Source organism: Phocoena sinus, chromosome 9 (genome assembly GCF_008692025.1).
Source record: "Phocoena sinus isolate mPhoSin1 chromosome 9, mPhoSin1.pri, whole genome shotgun sequence".
NCBI classification, from domain to species: Eukaryota; Metazoa; Chordata; class Mammalia; order Artiodactyla; family Phocoenidae; genus Phocoena; species Phocoena sinus.
In genome coordinates, this window is record NC_045771.1 from 65,315,663 (window position 1) to 65,333,942 (window position 18,280).

The 18,280-nt window shown below is 38.7% G+C and overlaps 1 protein-coding gene across 1 annotated transcript in view; it reads right to left on the minus strand.

Moving 5' to 3' along the window:
• THSD7A (thrombospondin type 1 domain containing 7A) overlaps window positions 1-18,280 on the minus strand; it is a 456,679-nt gene that overhangs the window by 167,398 nt on the left and 271,001 nt on the right. The window contains exons 5-6 of the mRNA XM_032643093.1: window positions 12,904-13,059; window positions 11,374-11,586 (exon numbers count right to left, since the gene is read on the minus strand). Of these exons, the coding sequence (XP_032498984.1) occupies window positions 11,374-11,586; window positions 12,904-13,059 (369 nt within the window). The remainder of the gene's footprint in view (window positions 1-11,373; window positions 11,587-12,903; window positions 13,060-18,280) is intronic.

Sequence of the window (18,280 nt, forward strand, 5' to 3'; positions counted from 1 at the left end):
TGAGGAAACTTAGTCACAGAGGATTTAAGTAACTTGCCAAAGAAAATGGTAAAGTTAGCATCTGAACCCATACTTAGTGCTTCAGTGACTGGGCTCCAGAAAATTGAATCTCAGCAAAAGTCAGACTAATGATAAAATGCTGTTAGAAGAATCCTTCAGATTATAGGTTTTTATGAACAATCTGTTTATTTTTTCTCTTTATGCAAATGCAGTGGCTGTTTTGCTCTGGTGTACTGGGACTTGAGAGTAATGGCATTTGAAGGCATATTGAGATGGTAATAGAGTGTGCAATTTGGTGTCATGCTTTATCTGACATCTGGGAGGCAAAGTTTGAATATGCAGTGAGAGCATTAACAAAAGTTTACTTAAGGAGAAATGAGAGCCATTTCCTGAAAGGATGTGATGTTTAGGAATAAAAGAAAGCAAGAAATTGGTGATGAATCAGAGACTCATTATTGACAATCTGTTATATGGAGCACAGGGCTAGGAAATAGGTATACCAAAATAAATAAGGCATGATTCCTAACCCACAGTAACTAATAATATAGAGGGGATAATGGGTAATAGTAAAGTGGAAATAACCAAATTCTATAAAATGTACAATGATGTAATAAACAGAAGGACAGAAAGACGACTGGTAAAAGGACCAGATGAGATCAGGGGAGACATTCTGTGATTCCCAAATAGCTCTGAACTTTATGCAGAAGGCAACAGGAAGCCAGCAAGAGATTTTAAGCAGTTAAATTATATGATCAAGAGAGGATGTTTGGTGGGAGACCTGTGAATCCCCAGATAAGGAAAATCTGATCCCAGGATCTCACTATCTCTATTAACTGCCTTAACTCTTCCTAGACAATCAGTTTAACTCTTTTAAGCCCTTCCATTGTTGCAACCCTTATCTAAGGCTCACAACTGTCTCTCACCTGAATTATTGCAATAGCCTCTTCACTGTTATCTACTCTTTCAAAGTTGATTCTCAACAAAGCAACATAAAGGATTCTTTAAAAACAAAAGTCATCTCCCGTTACTTGTCTGCTCAAACCCTCCAACAGATTCCAACTTAGTCAGACTGAAAGCCAAAGCCCCTTAGTGGTCTCACTCCTCCATAAACTCCTCTAACCTCATCCCTGATTATTCTGCCCCTAATTCACGCTATGCCAACCACACTGGCCACCTTGTTGTCCCTGAGATTCAAAGCAGTTCCCATCTCAGGGTCTTGCATTTGGTGTTCCTTCTGCCTAGAACATTATCTTCCCAGATTCTCATGGGGCTGGCTTCTCCACCTCCTTTATGTCACTTCACAGTTGTCACTCTATCAGCAGGACTGAGCAAATTGTGGTGCTATCAACTAGGTGAGGAAAACTGGAGGAGAAACCAGTTTTGGAGGAGAGATGATGAGTTTGACTTTGCTACATACGGATTTTGAAATGCCAGTAGGGTTTAGCTGGAGCTTCCAGGTACAGCTCAAAAGCAGAAGGTTGAAAGGGAATGTTAACCTTTAAACAGGAAGCACAGAAAGAATACAGCATACAGGAAACAGAGGAAGTAGCCTGTGGTAGATTAAATATGTCTACAAATTCTGACAAGAAACTCCCATCAAAAGGTATAATTGAGTCCATTATCCCTGGAATCTGGCCAGCCCTGGGACTGTCTTTGACCCTTATGACTGTTCCAGAACCCAGGCATTACAAGGTCTTTCATCTGTTTTGCCCTTCTGGAACACTGCCCTGGGATCACCTTGAAAAGAAGCTGGTCTAGTCTACAGGGCTATGACAAGACACATAGAGGAAAAATGAAGTACCTACATTGATATTAGTGAGGCCAACTTGGACACCATCCATGCCAGCCCTCCAGCTCACTGCAGCTGCACCAGTCATCCCAGGAGGAACCAACAGAGGAACTGCCCAGCCAACCAACAGAATTGAGAAAATTTTTTTAAAAAATCATTAAGTTTTGGGTGGTTTGTTACGTAGCATACGTATCTGGTAGAGAACTTGGTACCTAGAAATGGGGTGCTTCTTTACCATAAACCTAAAACATATAGCAATGGATTTGAGACTTGGGGTAGGTAAAGGTTAAAAAATAGGTGAGAAGATTGTTAATGGAGGATGGAGACAGAAAAGGTTGTTAATGGAAGATGTAACATCATCATGTTACATATTGATAGAAAAATTCTCAGAACAGTTGCTTATAGAAACTTGCAAGACAGAAAACATTTCCAGAAAAGAGGTTAGAAGTGTCGATTTAATGTTTTTATCCTGAGAATGATGATATAGGGAGAGAAATAAACTAAAAAAGGAATAATCAGTGTGCAGTTGGAATTAGGATGATGCCATGATATACTGAAATGGAAAATAAAATTGTTTCTCACCCCTGGTTAGCTGGTAAAAGATTTTCAGAGAAATATATGGCCTAAGGTAAAAATCAGCTCAAGGATGTAGCTAAAAATTCTTTGATAAGACCTCAGAAAGATTTAAGTGGTATTTAGAAGACTCCCTGACTTTTAAAAGGCCTCTAAAAATCTTAAAGGTAGTTTCCACAGCAGCCTCATACATGGCCCAAAGTAAAGAGAGGCTTTTTCAAAAACAAATTATCCAAATTACGGATATGGCTTTGGTGCCAGGGAGTGACTTCCAATGAGATTCTTAAGAAACCCCAAACCATTTAAGAGTGTTATATTGATAAAAACACTGTCAGCTTGGTCTTAGAGAAACTGCAATATTTCAAAATGAATAAAAGGACTCCAGGCTCTCCGATTTACATGCGCAGAAGGCAGACTGAGAAAGTTCCTCAGCTATAAGTGTGAGCCATTTCTTATGGAAAAGGCAAGACATCTTATGGAAAATCCAAGATCCCAGGGTGAAGAACAAAGAGCCAAGGAGAAAAATGGGCTACGGAACCACTCTCAGAAAACAAAAATAGGCTTAGATCAAGGAATTTTCCCTGCCCCTGGTATAGGGGAGACAGGCTGGGTCCTAGAATTGATGTAGACCAGAAACTGCTGAACGTTTCCTATTTTTCCTGGCGGCCACGGCTCACGGGCCCGGCCGCTCCGCGGCATGTGGGATCTTCCCAGACCGGGGCACGAACCCTTGTCCCCTGCATCGGCAGGCGGACTCTCAACCACTGCGCCACCAGGGAAGCCCTATTTTTCTCATCTTTGAGTGGGAGAGTCTATTCTGATTTTCTGGTCCCTGTTACATCATTGTATGTTGTATGTGTGGAGAAGGTTATCCTGTCTTTTTTTGTTCAAAGCCCTCTGATTCAAGAGTAGCCATACCCTAGAAATCAAAATTTCTGATTTCAATCTGAAATCAGGTTCTTTGTGACAAGTAACATAAAACAAGGATTATATGAAGTCATTATCTTAAAGAAAATCATTTTTCATAAATCACTTTGTGAAAAGCACCACACTAGTGTATAGTAAGATCTTGAAGGAATATGTATGTTAGGTGCAGGACAAAAGAGTTTCATTTTGGGGGGAAAGTTAATTATCTGAATGATTCAAATTTTTATTACATCTACAAATTAAAATATCTTTCAATATGAGAGTTATATTTTCCATGTCTTGACACCTTAAATAATTATTCAGACCTTCAGCTAAACAGATAGAATCTGTAGGACTGAGTCCTTTCTAAACTCACAGGAAAGGTTTCTCAATACAGGATTTAACTAATAATAAGAAGATTTAAGCGCTACAATAAACTCCTTTTTTAAAACTTAGAAAGGAATAACAATATACAAGTCAGGGACATAAACGCTTGAAATTTACACGTTTTTAAAATAAGCACTAATCCTATCATCTGAGATAATTTTTTTTGATGTGTGCGTGCTATTATGTGGAAGATACATAGCACAATTCTGTTTAAGAAGTTCTATAATTTTAATTTGATCAAATGAGACTGTCATATTATTTGTACATAATAAGAGCCTATATATTTATTTTTATATTTTCTGATTTATTTTTCCCCTCAAAAAAATCTATAATTAAAGGATAGCATTAAATGACTTTGAAATGCACAGGAAAGAATTTGACAGATTGCCTCATGGGGCAAAACAGAGCTCAAAGCAAATATGTGAAAAAAATACAAATAAGAAAAGAGTAGCCACACCCGAATTGTTGTCCTCAAGATGCCTCATCTATATTTGAACTAGATGTAGAACATGAGGTAGTGAACTTTAAGACTGATGGCATAACTGCATGAGAATTCTGATGGTCTCCGGTGGAAATGGGGTGTACTTTGCATGCGGGAGGAGTGAAAACAATTGTGACCAGAGGGTGGACTGTAGTGAATTAAATTCTTTGCCACAATTCTTCATAACGTCTCTCATCAAGCGGTAGAGCCTATTTCTCTCCTCATTAAATCTGAGTTGTCATCAGGACTTCCTTTGACCAAAAGAATGTGGCCGAAGTGACACTGTAAAAGTTCAAGAGGCTTGTCAGCTTCTGTTTCTGTCCTTTTAAAAGCAGTGCCCTACAACCACCAGGTAAGGAATCTGGTCTAGCTTAACGGAGAATGAGAGCCCCTGTGAAGAAGCACCAATGCACCTTAGCAGGCAGTTAGCATCAGATGCAAAATACGTGAGGGAGCCCATCTTGGATCTTCCTCCAGTCACAGCCAAACCTCTCCGAGTGAGCACAGTAAAACTGGAACAGGAACTCCGCAGCATCATGAGAATTCCTAACTGGTTTTGTTTTCAGCCAGTGAGTTTTGAAGTGGTTTGTTATCCGGCAACAGTTAAATGATACACGGCCTGAGAGGGAGGAAAGACATCAGAGGAATGGAGAATCAATGAAAGCAAGGGAAAACGAAGTCTGACAGGGGAGATAAGAGATGAGCAAAGTCACAGAAGCAAAAAAGGGAAGGATAAGGTAAGGGATGAGATGCATCTGTTAGGTTGAAAGATGTGCCTTCTATCGTACTGGCTTTTACTGACCCAGCTATGAGAAAACCGGCTGCCCTGGGTTGTGTTAAGGCATTTGACCACTTATAAAGCGAAAGGCTGTTTTCTCTTGCATTTGCCATTTGAAGTGGTAGATAAAACTTAGGGGGAAATTTATATCATCCTATTAAGTGGCAAGCAAACTACTGTTCACTCAACTTTCATCTGAGGTTTCTGCTATAACTAACCTACTTTAAAGAAGAAAATTCCCTATAAAACGCTACTCTTTGCTAAGACATTGCTATGCAAAAGAACGCTGGCTCAATCCTGATGGCTTCCTTACAAACAAAAAAAAAACTTTTTATTTACAGTATATCAAAAGATATTATAATACACATACCACACACACACACACACACACACACACACACACACACACACACACACACACACACAGAGAGAGAAGATAGATCAGGGTATCTGATGCCAGATTTTTTAAGGCCAGAATAAAATTGTGATTACTACAAACCAACACTGAAGAATAACCTATTGTCTTAAATGTTCTAAAAGGCTGTAATGACTTTCATCTTTACAACAAATTGAATAGAGAATCACAGTGCAATTATAGGAAACAAACTCTTACCAACAGTGTTAGATGATCCTAATTGTAAAGTAAGGGACCTTAGATTTAAGCATAATATCCAACCTAATTATATTGCAAACGCATTAAATGGCATAGCATTCTACAGGAAGGAAACTCCTTAGTTGATTTATTGCTTAAATTACGGAAAAACAATTCAGTTATAGGACGTATTCTTGCATTTAAAAGATCAGCTTTTCCACGTAATGACTGTGTAATTTGTGTTAAGAAGCAGATTCCAGTTCCAAAGAGTGATCATGCTTTTGAGATTGTGTTCTCAGCTAGCTCTACAGATATTTCAATTGATCTGAACTTGAGCTCTTGCCAAAGTTTTTGAAGCAAATCCTAGGTTAGTTTCCCTTATAAACTTAAACAAATTTTAACTTAAGTTTTCATCACTCCTCCTTGTGTATTACGATGTTCTTGTCCATCACTGATACTTAATTATGAAAAAATATAGCACAAAAGGTATTATCCTGACGGAAAAAAAGCAAAAATACGCTTTTTGTCTCCTCTGTCTCACAATTTATCAGTCATTTCTAGGGTGATCTTATTACTTATTCTCCAAAGCAGGACAATTTCGGGGACAAATGGGAGTGCTATCAATAACGACCTCAAGAAAATGGTACTACCCTGATCAAACCCATGAGACCACATCACCCATTTCATACCAAAGGGTATTTCCAGTTACCTGTGGCCATCCTCAAACTTTTTCTCTTTCTTCCTTAAGATCCTTACTCTCACTTCTCCTCCTAGAACTATCTTTCATTCTCTTTTAACATTCCCAAACTGCTTACCTCTCTCCCCATACTACCAGAAGTAACTTAAAAATTCTCTTATTTTGCAGAACTCAGGTCTTCTCTTATCCAGGCAATGTAGATTTGTCAACCAAAATTGTCCCAAAGTGTTTCCCTAAACTGAAAACTATATCCTCATGGGGATTCCTCTGTAGTATAGAAGACACTGTTACCAGGTTTTAGGTTTGCTTTAGTATACACACATTTATACTCCTTCCCACCATATTTGGATCTCCCTCCTGTACAGTGTTCTTGCCCAGCTTGGATCCCTGAAGACTCCTTTTACTGGATCTTTGCACCCATCTATCAGATTCTGCTGCTTATGTCTCATTCTTGACCTTTAGCTGAATGGCCTTGGGCACTAGGGTGGTCTGGCCAATATAGAGAGCTGGAAGTTTCCTGGACCCACCTTCCTCCTCCCAGCCAGCATCTGTGCACCAATCGTGGCTGGTGTGAGAGTATAAAATCCCAGCTCCTTTACTTCTAAAGCTAGAAGCTTTAGGGTTTAATTTACACTCCAGTGTCTCACCTAATTAGACTGAGACTGCAACTCTGGTGTTTCCTGCAGAAAACAGTTAACTTAGCGGGCCTGAGACTGTTATCCTTAGGCATTTGCTCACTAGGCTGGCCTCTGGCTTGCCTCTGGGACCTTGAATTTCTGGAGGGCTCCACATTCTCTAAATGATAAGTGTTGCTCAGTGGGCTTAAAGTATTCAGACAAACAACGTGCCTTCTATTGAACACCTGCTTTCCTTCTGGGAGTCTGGAACTTTGGTATGTGTTAGGCAGAGGGTGACTGCATGGCTGAGCCAATATAAACCCTGGACTCCTAGGCTCAGGTGAGTTTCCCAGGTAGACAACACTTCACTGCTGGAAAAATTATGTATCATCAGTTTGACTCCACTGGGAAAGGACTTTTGGAAGCTTGTGCCTGGTTTTCTCTGGACTTTGCCCCATGTGCCTTTTTCTCTTGCTAATTTTGCTTTGTACTCTTTTGACGAAATGAATCATAGCTGTGGGTATGACCATATGCTGAGTTCTGTAAGTTCCCCTAGTTAATTAAAGAACCTGGGGGCTGTCTTGGGAACCCAAGACACACTCTCCTTTCACTATTTTGCTTCTTTATTTCCCCTTCTCTTACTGGCTTCCCCTGGAAGCACATCTTTAATAAACCGTGGGCATCCTAATCCTTGACATGGCCTATGTTTCTAGGAGGGCTTACGAATATTCTCAACCAGACAAAATATTAGTTTCAACTATAAGCTCTGTAGTTTCTCTCTTTCTATTCCTGGAATGATTTGCTCCTTACCCTGTCCTCTTTATTCCACATATCTCTATCCCCCTCCAAACTGTTACTCTTTAATAAATATATATTTGGACAAATTGATTCAGTGTTTATATAATTTGTAAATTGTATACAAATTGTAGTACAAGCCTTAAAATAGAGCAGAGCAGTACCTCGCCCCATTTCTCCCCACACTGAGCCCTGTTTTCCAGAGACAAAAATTTTCCATTTTTTTAAGGAGCTTATTCCTGATTTACCTCAAGATATCAGGGATGCCCTTACATTCCTCTTAATACTGAATACCTGGGGAAAGAAGAGTACAACATAAACTACTTGGGAAATAAATAGCATTCAAATCTTCCCTTCCATCTACTCATATGTGGATACATATCTCATTCCAGTAGGAAAAAACTGGTGGTAAAAATTCAGAAAGACTAAGCAGTCTCATGACAAGCCCGTGCCTGGGATATTAAGTTCATCTTCAACCATCCTTCACAGTCAGTTCTTTTGGTACTTCTGATGCTATACAGAAATGGTTCCCCCCCCAAAAAAAAGGCAGAAAAAGTTACTTTAAAGGCTTGCTTCAGTATTACTCTCTTAGCGTTCTGAATCATAGGTCTTCTTCAGCATTACCCAAATCCAGCCAGTATGCTTTGGTGCTGGGAATCTTTGGGTAACAGAATCAGGTCTGAGGTTCCACCAAAACAATCCTGTTGTCATTTTAGTATAGTGATTCACAAACTTCACTGTGTATCAGAACTATCCAGAAAGCTTCATAAAAATGCAGCTTTCTGGGACTTGCCTCCGTAGACTGTAACTAAGTCCACAGATAAGACAGGAACCTGACACTCCTTTACAAATACCAATAACAAAACTGTGGTTTTGAAATTCACACAGAAAGGTGTCAATACTCTAATATCTAGAATAGAACACATGGTAATGAAATATAGACGGTATCATTTATCTTTTTTCAACAGAGGGGAGGGAAATATGGAAACAATACTTGGTTTACAGTATCCTTAAGTAATCAGTAAGATTATAGATTAGTTTTTGACTTTCAGCCTAATAGCCTTGCTTTCTTCTGTCTCTAACCAACCAATTTGGGAAACAAAATACTCTTGCCTCACCAATTTACACCTTTAAATAAAACACAAACAAATTTTGCAGAAACTGAAAGAAAGCAGATTTGGGGTTTTCTCATAGGTTCAACATTCTCTAGGATTCCACTGGGCACCCTGACCCATTACCACCAGACCTTTAGAGTAGCTCCTGTATTTGTGCCCACAGGTCTGGGATTGCTTTTCTGACAATCTTTAAATTATGAGTAATATTTGTTTTCTGTTACACCTAAAATGTTTCTCTCTTCCTGGACAGTCTAATTGTCTTCTGAGTTCTCTTTCACCTTGCATTTTTGTTACACCCCTCTGTCAGACAATCTACATAAAACTCCTCCTGGGTGCTCTCTCAACCCTCTGTCAACCCTGTTCCTTAGAAGACAATTGGAAAGTGGACAATCACAGCAGCAGCCAACCCTAATGATCTCAGAAGCCTGGGTAAAGAACACTTCAGAAAAAAAGAGACTTTAAATGCTTTGAGATAGGTCATTAACAAAGTGGTGAAATTTATGAGGAAGGTGGGAGAAAAAAACAGTCTTTCTACTATTTGCTAGATTCACTCTAGAATTAGGCTCTAATTCTTCACTTCCCTAGTTGAGCTTTAACTTAATTATAAAACAAAATCTATAGCCACAGCCAGGCCTAGAGGTAGAGTCTGTACAACTAATCAACTTTAATTCCCTGGGCTCGATTTAATTACAAAACGACATTTGGTGCAGCTGCGAAACACTTACCAGGTGACCACATAATACTGTTGTAGTATTTACAAGTCTCCAGCGTTTGCACTGATTCGCACAGCACAATTATGTTTCAGTTATATATAAATTTGAACAGCCTCTAGGATTTATAATAAAACACTTTCTTGATTTTATATACTCCTGTAGTTGAGGCAGTTAAAACACTGAATTGTACAATAACTAATATATGTCAGGGAGTAAAATGTGATGACAGAGGAGATGTCCTGATAATGAACAATAATAACAAACTGAATATTAGCAACACATTTCTGACCTTTTAAAATTAATTCTGTTTGTTAGGTGGACAAAGTGAAACCAGCTTATGTATACTGAGTTATCAATTTGCCTTTTAGGTTATAACATACATTACTTTCCAACATAACTAGACATATCTAACTCATCCTTCTTCTCGTTCTTTAATGTTCCACAAGATAATTTAGGAGGTGATTATATGTGCTACATAATATTTTTTAGCTGACAGAATTAAAATTAACCACTGTTGTTTTTAAAATAGCCACCTCCTCCAGTACTTTTCAAATATACTCAATTTGCACAAACATCCAGGAAGACCACTGCAATACGTGAGACCTGATTTTTCATTTTATAATATTTAGGCAGAGGTTCCATGCACAACTAACTTTTCATCTTAAGAGTTTTTTTCAACTTAGTCCATGCAAATATACTTTTTATAATATCTGGAATCCCAGTTCCTTGGACCCTGGACAAAGACAGCACTGTAGGTTTCAAAGTTGAAAGGCTAATTTCTCAGTACTAGCAGTGTCTGTCAGTCTCTTACCCCAGAGAGTATCTTTCTCTACTGAGCAGTGATTGAGTCACAGGAGGTAACAATTCTGCTTGCTGGAAGAAAATAGGATGGAAGGAATCACGACGGTTACCAGATGTTCCAGTGCCCCTGAGGGGGCACCAGAACGTTCCTGCATATGCTGTAAACAGCATCAACTGTCAACCATGGGACCCCGGGGTGTGGCGCTCATGCTGCTCTGATGTGCAGAGTCTCAGAGTTGGAAGAACCTTGAAGAGGCTCTTAGCCAGAGGTTTTACACTACGTCTCGGGGAGTTCTTTGTTTCCTAACTGTGATTCAGGCATTGCTGAACAATAAGGGGAAATCTCCCTGAAACAGTTGCAGCACTCTTGGAAGGAATGTAAAGATCTTAAGTCAGGGCTAAAAGCAAGACAGGATATTTTATCCAACAAAAATCAGTCGTAAAAGTCCAAGGTAATTCCTATGGTTCAAGGAAAGAACTTTGTGGAAAATCCCTGTCCCAGTGGTTCTATGACATTCCTAGAAGGGAGGCCCTAGAGCTCAGAAGGTTGATTCAGGAGCTCTAGGCTGCAATAGGCCTCGTGGCTCGGAAGTCTGGAAATTAAAATATATTACTAGGACACAGTATCAGGGTGGGAGATGAAGGCTTCTAAAGGCAAGTCAACCAATGCTTACAACCCTTCTTTATTTACATATCACTTTCCATGGCAAATAGGAAAATAAAACACTTAGAAAAATGTTACCTTTCCTTGTTATTTTAAAATTTGTCAACTTTACACATTGCCTTGATGATGGTTTCTTATTCTATGATACCTGTTTTCAAAGTAAAGAATACCTTGTGATTGTTCAAGAGCCTCTCCACAGCCACCATCAGGAAGGAAGAAAGGAAGGAAGGGAGGAAGGAAGGAAGGGAGGGAGGGAGGGAGGAAGGAAGGAAGGGAGGGAGGGAGGGAGGGAGGGGACGGAGGGGAGGGAGGGGAGGAAAGGAAGGAAAGGAAGGGGCAGCTATTTCTGTGTTTGTAAATGGAACCAGCTATGATGTGAGAAGACATGAGATTTTAACATAAGGAAAACCGTATCTCCAGGGTCAAACAGACATCCATAAAAACAGGATAGATAATCTTTCTCACCATCACTGTTGATGCACACAACCTCTTGAATCTGAGTGCCTGGACCACACTCCCTTCCATTATCTGGCTCACAGTCTCCTAGCCTCACTGCTTTCCAGTCATAGCAGGATGGCTCCTCACAGGGAATGGCTTCCAGTAAGTGAGGGCAGTTGCCGGTGCCCCCAGAGCCTCCAGTGGGCTCATTGGTAATGTGCCGTTTCCTCAGTTTAAAACCTGAATTGTTGGGGAAGGAAAATATTTACTGTTACCATCATGTGCTGAATATTTCAGAAGGCTGAATGAAACTCCAAGTGAAAGCTGGATGAGTGTAGAGGGTAGAATTCATATCTGCTTTAATCACCAGTGTATCCTCAAACTCTAGATTAATATGAGCTCATTAACAATTTATTAAATGAATAAACAGAATGGCCAAAGAGAGACTTCAGGTGTCAGCTTACTACAGTAAAAGTCAAGCAAGGATGGGCTGGAGAGAGATAAAGAGAAAGAGAGACAGAGAGGGAGGTGATTGGTTGATTGGAAAGTCTGTAGTTGTAAAATGTTCAAAGACACAATAAAATCTCAACCTATTCAGAAATATTCATGACCAGACACAAGTGCTATTATTTTGAATTCCTCAACAGGATCACCTGGTTAAATTTGAAAAGGAACCTCTGAGAAGTTGGATGGTTTCAGGAAACTGTCTCTTGAAGCCTTAGTTGAATTTAGACTCTCCAGAAATTTGAATTCGGGATATAAACCATCTGGGCTCTAACAAGGAGTATTCAAAGTCCTGCTATGTGCTTTAATAACACCTAAGTGTTGCCCTTTCTGACAATGTATAACAAAATTAATAAGTCTGTCTACTGCTATGTGAATATATTGGAATCACTAGAAAACTGTCCTTTGAAACAAAATAGAAAAATGTTTTCAATTACTAGATCATGTGAAAATTACTCTACCATGCCGAACATGTAGTAAACAATTGCATTTATTCTAGTCCTTTTAGATATATTATTTGCATCATAAAAGCAATATTCATTATTTGTTTGTTTACCTTCAAAGTAATAAGTAGTTCTGTTTATTAGGCACTAGCTACAGGTCAGGCAATGAAATAAGTGCTTTATGCTTATCTCATTGAGTCTTTAAAGAAAACTTGGGTGCCAGATCATATTACATCCCTTTTACAGATAAGGGAACAAAGATTTAAATAAGTTAATTAACTTATCTAAACAACAGAGGACAGACTAGGTTTTCCAATCCACATCAGTCTGACACCACAGCTCATCTTAACCACTGCACCAACCGCGTCAGATGCTCTCCATCTGTTGTCTAAATTAACAAGCATCTTGCCTACGTTCTGCAGTTTTAATCTTCTGGTATCATCACCAGAATAGGTCTATAATTCTTTTGTGCTAAACATCAATACTCTTTAGCCATTCTGGAAAATACTGCAAATGAATGATCACAGGAACACAGAGCAGCATTTGTTAATAATTCATGGTTTGACCCAATTGATGGGAGTTTTAAGCATGCCATTTTAATATTACATACCTTTTTTGCCTTGCTGGTCATTACAATTTTCGTAAGTACAAGGTCCCCAAGCTGTCCAGGGTGAAACCTCACATTCAATAGGACAGGGAATGTGGCACAGCTGTGTCGTATTAGGGATAGGGCCAGCACATGATTTCAAGTCCACTGGTTTTGAGGCTGTTTGGAGAAAAACAGAGGTTCCTTAAGAATTAAACAGATTGCTATGGTCAATAATATGATTTTTCAGAGCAGTTTTGTGTATGGAGAAGGAAAATGCTTAAAGAAGTGCCACCAAGACATTACTCGAATGCTTCTCAGCTCCATCCTGAGAATAAAAGGAGAGAGAAGGAGTGGGGGGAAAAGAAGCAGTGTAGTATAGTCAAAGGAAACTGGGCTAGAAGTCTTGCAGATTGTTTGATCACCAGCTTCACCACTAATTAGTCATGCAATTAATAATGCTGAGTCTAACTTTCCTAGTCAGTAAAATAATCCTTACAGTTAATTTTATTTCTAAAATTTTATAGTTAGGTTCTAAAAAAGTAGAATTTAGAGGACTGAACAGAGTAGGAGGGGAACTACAGCTTTAACGTATATGGAAAAAGTCTCCACTGAGTGGCTCTGGCAGAGAAGTCCCCCTTCCCTTTCGGTCTGCAGAAAGGTAACTGATGTATATGATGAAGGAAGAGCTCAGGCCACCCAATGGGGCAACTCTATCTCCGACTGCATGACTCACCAGATACTTTCCAGAACTTTAAAGAACATACTATTTGCACATGTGATCCAAAGCTCAGAACTGCTAAGGGGACAAATTTATAATTGTCCACGTATATTCATGAGTTGACCAATGAACTGTGTATAAATACTGCTAGCCCTTGCTTCTCTTCTGCTATGATGACTGCAGTTTGGCTATTTTGTACAGCACATATCTTTGATAGTTAACGTCAGAAGGTGTCCACAGTTCTGATTAAAAATGACTGAGTAAGAATGATACTTAAAACTTTATGGACAACACAAGAGAATCAAGTTTACTACTGTCATAAAAATTTTGAGATGTAAATGTCTTAAGACACACATTTCCTTTAATAAAAGCTAGACTCTGATACTCTCTGATACTTTGAAATGCCCATGCATGTAGCATAGAAGCCTGAAATAATAAGAGGTCTTAGCTAATTCTCATTCTCTTTATGTAAAGGACTATCAAATTCCAATTGCATGGGATTGCATATAGAAGCTCACAGAGAAAATATTTTCAACTATATTATCCTAAGTTTTAAATAAAAGTACTAAATATATCTATCTGCTTGTAGTATAAACACTAAAGCAAACTGCAGATACTTGTATATCCCTCAACTTTCTGCACACAGAATCATAAATGCTACCTAAAGACTATTATCTCCTCTTTCTGCCACAGCTTTTCAGTTCTGAAAAATATTCTATAGATTTTGTTTTTTATTTTTTCTTCCTAGGAGTACTTATTTTCATCCCCTCCCACTCTCCATCCCTCATCCCCCACCCCACCCCGGAACACACACACACACACACACACACACACACACACACACTGCAGTGAAAATAAATGACTGGGCATCCCTAATTTGCTTAGCATGAGCACCAAGAGCATTCTCACTTAAGCTTATCAGAATTGTTGCTAATTTGTATCATAACATTAGGCAAAGCCAAAAATGATTCATTGGATTGCTTTCCAACAGTGAAAGTGCTTGGCACACTGATGACAGAAAATACAGGAATAAATGTTTCATTTCTCTGAATACAAAAAAATGACATCAATGATACATATCTCACATAAAACGATTTGTTTTTAATATTTTTACAGGTGTAAGAGTCTTGTGATGGTTAATTTCATGTGTTAACTTGCCTGGGCTAAGGGATGCCCACATAGCTGGTAAAGCACTGTTTCTGGGTGTTTCTGTGAGTGTGTTTCTGGAAGCGATTAGCATTTGAATCAGTAGACTAAGTAAAGCAGATTGCCCTCACCACTGTGGGCGGGGCATCATCCAATCCATTGAGGCCTGAATAGAACGAAAAGGTGAAGGAAGGGTACATTCCTTCTCTTCCTGAGTTGGGATATCCATCTTCTCTTCCCCCTGGACATCAGAGTTCCTGGTTCTGGGAAACTGGGTATTACACCAGTGCCCCACTCCCAGGATCCCAGGAGATGATTCCTATAATAAATCTCCTCTTACATACCTGTATATATACTATCGGTTCTGTTTCTCCAGAGAATCTTGACTAATATAAGTCTACAATATGAAGAAAAACTCCTATAACTGCAAATTAACATAAGCGATTCCTTCACTTGTTGAATCCTTCAGACTATCATTTAAATTAGTGGTTATATGTATAATTACCTGAAAAGTCTCCATTTTTTTCCTTTCAATTGACTAAAAGTAACTTTAGTCTTTAGTGTTATTATATAGTGTTGGAAATTACAGTTACTATAAAGGGAAGTCTACTGAGCATGCAATTGTGAGAGCTATGATTACAGCCTGAAGAAATTTATTTTATATATAAGACTGAAAACTGTAGGAGGAAAATACAATTTTTATTAAGGAAAAAGGTACAAACATTAATTCCTGGCCGTTTTTCTATAGCTCTTGGTGTATTTTGAATAAATCAAATAGAAAAATCAGTCACAGATTCTTCTTGAGCTATTAAAAGAGAAATGTGACGAATAAAGGCTTAAGGAAGTATTGCTTGAAGCAAAATACTCTTAAAATCTTCTGCTAAGCTGAGCAAATCAACACGGAGATAATACAGTCCTTGAAAAACAGTACCAACTAAAAAGTGGCACTTGCTATCTGCTTCTACAAGGATTAAACCATAAGCTGCTGACCTTCAACATACCCTGAAAGGAGTGCAGGGTGGAGACCAGGAACGAGGCACCCTGTGCTCTGGGAAAAACTGGCAAAACAGGCCTTCAGATAGATATTTTCAGGAGAAGATTTTATGAGCCCAATTCTCGCGTCTCCCCATATCTGAAATGGCACTAAAATCCTTCATGGTGATGTCTGCTCCTTGTGACTAGCAGCAACCTTCTGCAAAAATGTGTGCTTGATTGCATGTACTCCCCCTTCACCAAAATCACATATATACTGACCTTCCCCCCTTACCTCTTTGGAGCAGTTTCTCAGAGCTATATGAAATGCTGTCTCCCGGACTATAGACCTCAATTTGCCCCAAATAAACTTAACTCACAACTCTCAACATTGTACTTTTTTTTTTTTCAGTCGACAATAGCCTCAATTTTACAGATAATTTTCTATCTATCTATCTATCTGTCTGTCTGTCTATCTTTCATTAATCAAAGAAAGACAGGGGGAGAGTATTTTCTGTATGATTCTGTTCCTTTGGTGATTTTCATTATAGGTTTTCTTATCCAGTATATGCTGATTTTTTCTTTTTTTTTTTGCATTTTCAACTTTTTATTTAAAAAAACACTGTAGGGCTTCCCTGGTGGCGCAGTGGTTGAGAGTCCGCCTGCCGATGCAGGGGACACGGGTTCGTGCCCCGGTCTGGGAAGATCCCACATGCCGCGGAGCGGCTGGGCCCGTGAGCCATGGCCGCTGAGCCTGCGCGTCCGGAGCCTGTCCTCCGCAACGGGAGAGGCCACAACAGTGAGAGGCCCACGTAACGCATAAAAAAAAAAAAAAACACTGTAAATAAATGTTCTCGGCTGGTTTTACAAATATGAATCACACAATTATTGATCTAACTGGTGGGGTTCTATCTTAGACCTTCCCTGGTATACAGAGTTGGCAAATGTGAGGCTGCCACTTCGAGCCTCATGCCCATAGCACAGATTAACCAGTGGAGGTACCAGGACCAAACTACAGCCAGAAAAAGAGAGAGCCTTGGGTAGTGAGAGCACAGGTTCAACAGAGTCAAATCTGTGCCCATAAACAGTATATATGCTGATTAATGTAAATCACAGATACTAGTTTAACTCCTCAAAAGTGGTCTTTTTTTTGGCAATTGCCCAAGATTTATTTGGAATCAGTGTGATTCAATAATGAAGTAAAGAACAGACCCAGGAGATCTTACTGGGTTCTAGTTTAATCTGTGGGATATAATTCCTATAGTTGTGTATTACATAATGTAGTGTTTATTGCTCATCCCTTGTTCTCAAATATCGACAACTGAATTTTCTAAAATGGCCCAGTCATTATTCTTATATAATTTTACTAGAAATTATAAAGAAATTGTTCATCCAGTACAAGTTCCAAGGAAGTATATATTAGATTTTTTTTGTCTTATTGTTGATCTCTTGAAAATAAAGGAGACTTTTATTGTTCTCATACGACTTAAAGGGTTTTCAATTATATGTACTTTGTACGCTTCACGGGGTCATAAAAGAATGTCTGAACTTTTCAGGACTTAATAAAACAAACAAAACAATGAAACTGGTGCATTTTTGTAGGTAGGTCTGAAATATTTTTATATTTGTATATTTAGAGTATTACGATGGAAAAGAAATTCATTATAGGAGGTAAACTTAAATCATCTGTTTCCAGTAATGTGGCCAATGAGGTACTCTGAAAATATACTCACTGTATAATCCCTAAGAACAGTAAATATATAATTTTTTGAATTAAATGTTTTATTCTGAGATAATTGTAGATACACATGAAATTGTAATCTCACAGAGATACCACATACCCTTTACCCAGTTTCCCCCAGTAGTCAGATCTCACAAAAGTACAGTATAATACCACAATCAGAATATTGGCATTGATACAGCCAGGGTACATGTACTGGGTTGAATAGTGCTGCCCCCCGCTCAAATGTCTACTAAAAACTCAGAACACGACCTTATTTGGATATAGGGTCATTCCAAATGTAATTAGCTCATGAGGTCCTACTGGATTCAAGTGAGTCCTAAATCCAATGACTGGTGTCCTTATAAGAAGTCCATGTGAAGAAACACAGAAAGGAAGGCACTGCAATAATGGAGAGAGATGGAGTGATGAAGCTACAAGGATTGCCTACAGCCACTTTGCTCCTAATCTTAGAGGGAAAGAATTCAGTCTTTCGCCATTAAGCATGATGTTACCTGTAGGTTTTTGCAGATGATCTGTACCAAGTTGAGGATGTTTCTCTCCATTCTTATTTTTCTGAGAGTTTTTATTATGAATGGGTGTTGAATTGCGTCAGATGCTTTTTCTCCATTGTTTGATGTTATCATGTGATTTTTTTTCTTTAGCTTGTTAATATGGTGGATTATATTAACTGATTTTCCAATATTGAACCAGCCATGCATCCCTGAATACACTGTACTTGGTCCTAGTCTTCAATTCTTATAATGTATTACTGAATTCTAATTGCTGATATTTTTGTTAAGGATTTCTGTATCTGTATTTATGAGAGATTTTGGTCTGTA